The 10212-nt window shown below is 31.3% G+C and overlaps 1 protein-coding gene across 2 annotated transcripts; it reads right to left on the bottom strand.

The window, feature by feature from the left end:
• Nucleotides 1-6136: 6136 nt before the first annotated feature.
• LOC107894253 (transcription factor HHO6) lies at nucleotides 6137-8601 on the bottom strand. Of its 2 annotated transcripts, none has more exons than XM_016819516.2 (5): nucleotides 8105-8601; nucleotides 7656-7915; nucleotides 7185-7563; nucleotides 6743-6819; nucleotides 6137-6659 (listed from the first exon to the last, which is right to left on the bottom strand). In XM_016819516.2, exons 1-5 carry the CDS (start codon nucleotides 8316-8318, stop codon nucleotides 6363-6365), a joined length of 1227 nt encoding a protein of 408 aa, XP_016675005.1. In that variant the 5' UTR covers nucleotides 8319-8601; the 3' UTR covers nucleotides 6137-6362. The 2 variants fall into 2 exon arrangements, with proteins under 2 accessions (XP_016675005.1, XP_016675006.1); XM_016819517.2 differs by having other exon boundaries at nucleotides 6743-6816; nucleotides 8105-8598.
• Nucleotides 8602-10212: the final 1611 nt, after the last annotated feature.

Raw genomic sequence — 10212 nt, 5'->3', positions numbered from 1 at the left:
AGAATGGATTTTATTCCTATAAAATTTTATACATATATAAATGGGATGCCCCCTTCGCTTTGGGGTTTGACCCTTTCTTTTTTCCACCTTCACTTTCCAATTTTCCTTAACCCATTTTGACACTCATGTTTACATTTTTCTTCCCAAAAAAGTCATTGATCAAAAATATTTTTACATGTATAATCTATAATCCATAATATATATATAAACACTTTGGTCCAAGGGATACACACAAGCTATAACTTAAATGGTAAAAGGGTTGGGAACATCACTATTTGTATGAACACATGCCCCTAAAATCAGGCCATTTCGATCCCTCGCAGTTACTCCTGAAGTGGATGTGCTGGTTGTGGCTCTGAACCCCACATCAAAATTAACCTTTACTATCCCTTCCACCGATGGTTCCCGCCGGACAGGGTATCAGCTTCGATTCTCAGGTAAAGACCCTTCAGCCCTCACTGATTCAGCTATTTAAGACCGTATGAACCCCGATGTAGCTTGTGTGGTTTCCTTCTTTCGTTGATGTAACCATTTCTTCCTTGCATGCCAAAGAGCCCAACAAATGGTAACTAGCAACTTGCCTTTTTTCCATTGAGTTCTGAAGCACACACTGTAGAATTTGATCCTGGAAATCATCACTGTTTTTGCGAGGTATCGCAATAAATGCTATATGTGGCCCAAACTTCCAATGGTAACTCGCATCCCACCATCGCATGATGAATTGTCTCCACAGTTGCCACTCGTTTATTGTATAGGCTATACAGAGTAGGCACATAGTCCTTGTAAATTCTCCATAGCATAATTTTCTGCTTTAGTGGACAGTGTATCTTCCATAGTTTATTGTAAAAAATTTTGTATTGCGAAGTAGACACAACAAGGGCACTCCCTTTGAGACCCCCTGAGACCAAGATTTTATAGCCACTACAAATTGCATATTCATCAGTTTGCTCCCCCAAGCAGACAAGAGTATCCTGAACTGCTGTAGATGAAAGAGGGAACCTTCGAATTTGCCGAGCTTCATCCAAGGTAAAAATTGAATCAATAAGATTGCACATTAATGAGATCCGACACTGGACAAATATCTGTTCTAACAGCAGATTCCTGTATTTTATAGTGTTGCGGCCCCAACAACCATCTATCCTGCCAGATCGACACTTGCTCACTGTTACTAATCCGCCAGCCAACTCCCATCTCCAGAAGCCCTCTCTCACTCTAGATACTTCTCCATATGAGTGGTGGGTAAGAACGTCACTCTGAATGCAAACAAATTTGGCCTAGTCAACATACGCCATCCTTGCCGAACAAGTAAAACAACATTGAATTTTCCCAAAACCCTGAATCCCATACCCCATCCTCCTTAAGTTTACACAATTTAGACCATTTACAGCAATAAATACCCTCGTTTCAACTTGGAATGCTACCACCATAAAGTACTAATTATGCCTTCCAATTCCTACAGAGTTTTGATGGTAACAAGAAGCATGACATGGTAGAAGTAGGTATTGCTTGTAGAATGACTTTTATGAAAATTTCCTTACCTCCCTTGGATAATAATCGAACACTCCAACTGTTTATACGGGACCATAATCCATCTTTTAGCTCTCTGAATGCCTCCGCCCGTTTCCGCCCAACCATGGTAGGGAGTCCTAAGTAATTTTTTGAATCATAAGTTGCCCGAACCTGTAATATCTATGAGACCACATTCCTGATGCCATTATCAACATTCGAGCTAAAATATATCATAGATTTCTCAAAATTAACCCGTTGTTCCTAGCAGGCTTCGTACTCCTTAATAATATCTTGAACTACACGTGCTCTTTCCTCAAATGCGTCCCCATACACAATATTATCATATGTACAAAACAAATGAGTAACCCGTGGACTTTCCCAACACACTTGTGCCCCTCAAAACCGTCCCTTCACTTACGCCATACTAAACAGGGTGAAAAATCTCTCACTACAAATGAGGAATAAATAGGGGCATAAAAGGTCCGCTTGTGGTAGCCCCCCATGGCCTGTCCATTCTCCATTATAGTATAAGAAACCGTTGTGACACAGTGCATAACAAATGATATCCAATCCGAGTCAAAGCCCAACTTAGTCATCGTCTTCTCAAAAAAAAATGTTATTCGACCCTGTTATACGCTTTACCTATATTCAATTTCTACCATAAGACTTCCTTTAGTAATTGGTTTTATATATTATATAAATGAGTGAGTATTTAGTATATCGGTAGTGTAATATTTTTATACAAGTAACTTTAAAACATTGATGTGTTTCTTTTTTTTTAAATGTCTATTTTTTTAATATTTTACTATGATACTACAAGACATTTGTCAACTCTTAATTTTACTCGTGAAGTTTAAAAACTCTACTGACAGTGTATTAAATATTTTCCCTATATAGAATTTAACTTATCCCGACTTATTTTTTTTATTAAATGTATTTTTCATACCAAATATTTTGTTTTCTAACCCTAAACTTCAAAATTAAGCAAATAATCAGATTCTTAGATAACTGAAAGTCAAAATCCCTAATTGTTTTGATACCTTAAAGGCCTAAAGAAAGTCAATAGGTTTGCCCAGATTTGGGCCAAACTTTCCGAGTTTCTTGGAGGAAAAATTAAAATTAAGAACATTTTGTATAATTCACTTTTTAATTAACGTGGGAGAAAAATAGTAATTACATCACTTTTTTGTTTTAAAAAATGCTATTTTTGTTTTTTTGGTTAATCTGCTAAAAAAGCCCTTAGACTATTATACTTTATTCAAAGAAGCTCTTATACTACTTTTGTGGTTAAATAAGTCCTAACCTGTTCCTTGATTTTAATATTAAAGTAAAAATATTTTAAAATTTTTAACTAATGCTAATTTGAATTTGATGAAATAGTTTACTACATAAAACACAAAACAATATTTTAAAGTTTTTTTAAAGTCCTTTAATCAATTATTCTTTTGAAAATTTTAATTACCCTTTTTAAATTTTGTGTTAGGTTAAAGCGTATATAATTTCTATTCTACCAATAAGAAATAAAGATAAGACCTTGAAATTCAAAATATATCTATTTTAATATTAAAATCAAAGGCTTTTTTGAGTAAAAATCAGAAATTTAAAACTTATTTAACTAAAAATAATAATTTAAAGGCTTATTTAAATTAAGTGTAACAACTTAAGGAATTTTTTTAACATATTAGCTTTTCTTTCTGTTAGCATCACTTTAAAATTGAATTACTCCACAATCTTAACTTTCTGGGTACCTTTAAATTTTACCTATTTTCTTTCCAAAATTGAATAGAAATAAATCACTTAGTAAAGTTACTCATGAGCCAAACTAGGTTCGGGTTCAACTTACGTATAATATTAATATAATCCATGTTTGTTTAAGTCTACCCATATTTGCTTTTAAGCTAGCCCATATTATCTTTATATATTTTTTAAAAATATTTATATTATTTTAATTTAATATTTAATATTTTAATTTTTTTATTTATTGAATTATTTTTGTCATCTTAGCATTATTTTAATGTTTACATTAGAGTAATATTATATATTTAGCATAAGTTTAGTTTTTTTAATGTGTTATAAATTGCATAATATATAAAGAATTATAAACTTAAAAATAGGTTGAGCGAATGTTTATGCCTGAGCTCAACTCATATTGTAAACAGGCTTAATTTTTTGTCCAAGTCCATTTTTGGGTCTAATATTTTTATCCAAACCCTTCCAAATTCAGACAGATCTTCAAACTTGAACGAATAGTTCAACCTATGAACAGATATACTATGTTGTATAAAAGTTACGGAAGAATTAAAAAGTAACTATTTAGCAAAAAGTATTTATTATTTATATATTTTTATAAACAATTGTTAATAAGAAAGAGAATAATATTATTACGAAAAGACATAAAAAATGAATCAATAAACTAAATTTATTTAATATTTTTTATTAAAATAAATACTTTTTATACCAAAAAGTTATGTGAAAAAGATTTTGCAATTATTTTTTATTATTTTAGAAAGGGACAAAAACAGCTGGAGATGTAATCAATCCATTTGGACTTATTATTATTTTTAATTCTTTTAATAAATTTGTGAATATTTAAAAAAAATTACATTTTATAAGTTATTATTTTCTTATTTAAAGCTAATTTAGCAATAATTTTTATTTATACAAAAGATACCATTTCAAACATTTAATTTTAATACTATAAAATATAATAACTTTAGCATGTGAATATATAAAAAAAATACTTAAAACTATTAATTATTTTGTATATAGTCAAAATTATGTAATATACTCTATTATAAATAGCCATACATGTTAAGGGGAAATCCACTCTCTTGTTGCGAAAAGTTTTTGAAGTGACTTAATTAAGTGGTACTGTTCTTATTCCTTAAAAGGGTTGGTTCTATCCTCGCCAAAGTTAAAATGATAAAATATTTCCTTGATGGATCCCAGGTGTTCCTGATAAATTTAATGAATCCTTTGAGCTCTTCTAATACCAATTGTTTGAGATTTGAATTGACTATTCAAAAGACAACACTTCAAAGGCTTCTTTCAATAAGAAAGACAATTCCTTTTTATGGGGTAGTGTTCTTACCTATTAAAACCGCTTAAGGAGTTGGCTCGAACCCCATCAAAGCCAAAATGATAAAACATTTTCTTGGTGGCTCCATGAATCCTTTAGGTTATCCTCATACCAATAGTTTGAGGTTTGAATTACTTACTTAAAAGATACACTTCAAAGGCTTCTCTCAGTAAAAAAGACAATTTATCTTTAAGGAGTAGTGTTCTTACCCATTAAAACTTCTTAAGAGGTTGGTTTCTCAAGACCAAAATGATAAAACATTTTATTGGTGGACTTTAGACGCTCCCTATAAACTCCATGAATCTTTTGGACTCTCCTCTTACTAATGTTTAATATTTGAATTGCCTACTTAAAGGATGAGATTTTAAAAATTTATGAATAAAAAAAAAGACAATTCCCATCAGTAATACCATTTTGGGTATTTAGTGATTGACAGCCAAGAAGTTATGAATCATAGGCATGCGAATTTTGCTTATCGGTCATCCAATTCAACTCTATCATTTGAAAAAAAAATGGGTTTCATCAATTATTAAACTCAATATTGTTTGTCTTGACCATATGCAAAGGCAAATAGTCTTAGCATTGATGGTTTACAACACAAGTACAAACCAAACATACTATGTGATTCATGAACAATAAACAAATACTAGCTGGATCAACATTCATTGTGTCCCTCTTTTCATCATTTACTTTGATGATTATACTTTGGCACATGATCCCATCTTAGTGTTAGAGATTTATTCTGGGTTTAAATTATTTTTTTGTTTAATATAAAATAAAAATAATATTTATTATTTTTTTAAAAAAAGAATATTTTTTTTATAAATTTCCTTAATTAAATTAATGTTATATTGATTCACAACATTGGATTTAAATATAAAATAAAATTTAATCAGCAATGACCCTTTTTTGGAAAGGAAATGCAGGAGAGGTTCCATCATTTTTACTCATTTCATTCACCAAACCAATCTAAATATATGAAATATTAGTAGGCTCCTTAATTATAACTTGTCTTGTACAAGATTCCCTTCCATTATTATGGTTGTGAGAGTGACTGTTTTGTCATGCTCTCATATGAATTATGAACATTACAATGGATGGGTTTTAGTGGGATATGACCTGGGTTAGGTTGAAAAGGATAAAATCTTTGGTGTTTTAAAATAATTTGACTTTATCGTTTCGAGTTCAAATCTTATGAATGAAAATTCGACTTTAGACTTTGGAATAGCCGAGGGCGAAAGACCAAAAAAGAAAAGTGCATGAGAGAATAATTGAGATTGTGCATACATAAAAGACACATAAGGGAATAAGAACCCTACCCTCTTTATTCTAAGATAAGTCTGGATCTTCTGCTGTCTTCTTTCTAATACACCCAAAGCACCGTCACTCATCAAAATCTATTTCTTTAATGTTGACAAATGTTTGTTCTCATCTTGGTTACCATCAACATGCCCTTCACCTTCTAACTAATTGCCAGAATACCACTATAAACAATAATTGCAGCCCTTCAATTCAGAATTGAAAATTTCTCCAGCCAAAGTGTCCAAATTGATGATAACAGGAATTCTTTTACTAGTTGTGCAATAAAACAAATACATGAATTCGATATCCAAGGAAAGCTAAATCCTGCAAAAAATTTACATGTCTCTCTCAATTCTCAAGATCCTTCTCCTTTTATATGTATAAATACAGTGGTTGTATAAGATAAATGAATTCCTCCCATGTATACTTTCTTTCTTTCTTTTTTATCTGCAAAATTCATGGTGGGTAAACTCTATACATTGTTTTTTCTGGGTTTCTGATCATGGCTTTTCCAACTATAGCACTCGGATTTTGCATCTTCATCATCTTCCATGCTCTCACACCCTGTAGTGGAGGTCCCTCCGGTGTTTGTGGCTAACTGGAGAGGACCTTGAGGGGAACCCGACTGCGAACTGCTCCCTTTCGAGGATTCTCCAAACTGATCTTGACACATCCATGCATGACCACCACCCAAAACAAGGCCTGATTGATTTGCAGGGGTGCTTCTTGTTGTTGTAGCTGGAAGTCTTCGTGTGTGTAGTCGGTATTTCTGGAAATCAGGGAAGTTCTTACATCAATACTCGATATCAATACTTGAAAAGAAAACCATTAATAACAAGAAAGAACCCTCACCTGCAAATGACTCTTAACTTCATCATTGGTTAAGCCATCTACTTGCATAAGTTCCCTAATCTGCTTTGGAGTGGCTACTGCAAAAAAATTTCAAAGAATTTTTACTCAGAAACTTTAAACTAAAAGGATCAATGAATGAATTGTCACAGAACAAAACAATCCTATGATCTCAATTCCCAACAGATCTATGGAATCCCAGTTTCGAATATATTATCATCTATGGTCTCAAACAAAACTAGTTATACATGTATAATTCATAGAGATATTGAAAAACATTTGTTGGACTCTAATCTATATTTTCCATCAGATCAAGTGCAAATCCAGTCTTCCCATTGACCAAACTTCTTAATTCTAATCTAGCAGGATAATAAACAATCCAAGAACAGTAAAATAAAATTCGAAACCAGCTAAGTACATGTCTAAGTCGCCATTTGTTCCTCACCTTGGGAGCCTCCTAACTGCTGCAAAGCATTCACGAACCGGCGATGCAACTCAGGCGACCAGCACCTCCTTTGCTTCCTACCACTCTGCTGCTGCTGATGTTGCTGAAGGTGATTCGACAGCCCCACCGGTGGTGCAGACCGAAAACTCATCCGAGCATTGGTGGCAGAAAAAGGAACCGCTCTGCTACAACTGCTCCTTGACCCTGTAGAACTGGATTCCTCCTTCAGATTCTTGATTCCGGGTGTTGAAAGCGTTAGTCCATGAACCGGTACCTCCTGTTTGTCTTCTTTCCTCACTGCAAAACCCAAATTTGCCTTAAATGGCATAAACCCTCTCCCTCCTCCTCCCCTGCTTTTACATGGATCTTCATCATTTCTCTGTTCAAACACCAACAAAAAAACAGTTCAAATTTAGCAAAAATTCATTTCATTAGCTTAAATGCAGTGTCTTCATTTTTCTTTAAGGTTACCTTAGTATCTAATTTGTGATCAGAGGAGCAATAATCATCATCAATGTTCCAAAGCTGAACTGAACTCATCCAATTTTTCTTGTCCTTATTGTTATTGCAGTCGTTGTTACAATCTTCTTCCTTTTTGGTGGTGATTAAGGAACCATCTTCTTCACTGTGATTATCTTCTTCCTTGTTCTTCAATGGAATAAATTCTTCCAAAACCGGTTCAACATTTCTTGCCATGCATTGTGTTGATTCCTCTTTCAATACTAAAATCGCTGCAATCAAACATACAACAAAAAATAATAATAATAAATTTGCATTAAATTAACCAAAACCCAAGTTAAAGCACGAGCTATTCTAACCAAAAAACCCAAGCTGAAGACTAAAAGAATCGAAATCAAACCCTGGGTACTTTTTTCCCAGGAAAAAAAAAGGTGATGTGAATTAGATTGTAGAAAACAAACCATCATTCAAAAGGAGCATGCAGAGAGGAAGTTCACGTTTAAAAGCATCGATCTTTTTCATTTCTTCTTCCAATCCTTTCACAAATGCATCGAGTTTCGAGACCTTATCGGAAACATTTCCGATCAGTGAAAGCTCCCTGAGAAAATTAGTGATCGTTTTTGGTACGAAATTTGGCCTAAAATCCAAGCTTAGTTCTGGTGGAACCAAACCCATTTTGGATCCTTCTCTTTTTTCTCTCAAATCCTTCCCCTTTTCCTTCCTTTGTTTTTTGTTTTTTTTTTCTTTTTTCTGTTGAAGATGATAAAAAAGGAAGGTGAAATGAGGAGGAAGGCAAACGGTGAGATCTTAAAATGAAATATATAGAGAGATGAAAGGCAAAGAGATTTGTTTATTTATTTATAAATAATGTAAGTGTTGAGTGAGAGAGAGTAAATTTTATTGGTTGTTTGGAAACCGAGAAAATTAAAGAAACAGTATAAATTTTTTGTTTTCATGGTGAGTGGGAAAATTAGATGGGTAAATTTGGGTTATAAGAAGTCACATTCGGCTCGTCGCGTATTTCATCTATGACTCGCCCTTTTGCTCGAGTTCACTCACCCTTTTTACGTAGCTCACCTCTCTCAAAACGGTCAATTCTATTTTTATTTTCTCATGTAATACCTAATTTAGTACTTTGAGTTTGACATTATTTTCAATATGGTACATGTGTTTTTTTTATCGACAAAAATTATATATTTATCGATGTTAAGTTTTAAATATTTAATTCAGATTTTAGAATTTTAATGAATTGAAAGTTAATTATTAATATTATTATATTAAAATTTTTATGATTTATTAATAGAATAAATTTAGTTTTAATTGTGATTTTTGTTTAATTTTTTAATTTCAGTCTTATGGTTGTGGTTTTTTTAGTTTTATGGTTGATTCGACTAAAGTTAATTATTAAGATTAATAGTTAATTATGAATTTTTTTAAATTAATCTTAAAATTCGAATTAAATATTAAAAAAATAAATTATAATTTTTCAAATATAAATATTATATTAAAATATAATAATCAAAATTAGGTTTTATTGATCATTAATTATATTTTATAGTTAAAAATTTTCTATTTTATACAATCAATCAAGTGAAGCAATAACAAAAAATCTCATCCATCTGATTTTTCAAACATCTTTCTCATTGAATATAGACAAAAAAAAAAGCCTATTCGAATAGGATTTAATCATTATACACGAAAATAGCATTCCCTTGTACTAAATTATTCCATCCAAAAATGTTTATGAAAATATGGAATTTTGATTTTTAAGTTTTGGGTATTTGTATTGATTTATTTTAGTTTAAAATAAAATATATTTTATTTTTTTGAAATTTATTTGTACTTTATATTGATTTGGTTTTAGTTTTTAAAATTTGTAAATTCATTTAATTTGATTATAATTTATATGTATTTGTTGAGGGTTTTCAACTCTTTTAAGAAAAATTTATGAAGTTTAATTTGCTCGGAGCCGATGAATCCTTCAATATGTTTGTGATTGTCTTTGGTGAGCATTTTGTCTCCTAATTTTATTGCACTTGAAGAAACAAAAGGTTTAGAGAAAGAAAACACCTTATTAAATGAGAAATTATTTTATAGACCCTTCCTACCATATTATTTATGCCCCCTTCCAATTATTTATTAACATTTCAGTAAATTTTTTATGTCATTGAGACATAGTTTTGATTTTTTTTATCCCAAACCTTGTAACTAGAATCTCGAACCTCAAACACTGAATCTTAAATCTTAAACCTCAAACACCGAATCCTGAACCCCAAATTCAAAGTTTAGGATTTAGAGTTTGATGTTCTCAATTTAAGATTTAGTGTTTTGGATTCAAGATAAAAAAAATTTACAAAAATTAAGTGTTAACAACATGAAAAATTTTATTGAAATGTCATTAAATAATTAAAAAAAGATTATGAATGATGTGGTGAAAATGATTCATAAAATAATTTTTCGCATAAATAAACCAACCACCAAAAAACTGATAATTAAATTAAATGATGATACATTTATACTTACGCCTCGGTTAAGATATAGTTGAAATCCATTAAACGAGGCGTAAATA

Source organism: Gossypium hirsutum, chromosome A13, assembly GCF_007990345.1.
Source record: "Gossypium hirsutum isolate 1008001.06 chromosome A13, Gossypium_hirsutum_v2.1, whole genome shotgun sequence".
Classification (NCBI taxonomy): domain Eukaryota; kingdom Viridiplantae; phylum Streptophyta; class Magnoliopsida; order Malvales; family Malvaceae; genus Gossypium; species Gossypium hirsutum.
The sequence above is the reverse complement of the archived record's forward strand: the minus strand, read 5'-3'. Positions and strand labels throughout refer to the sequence as shown.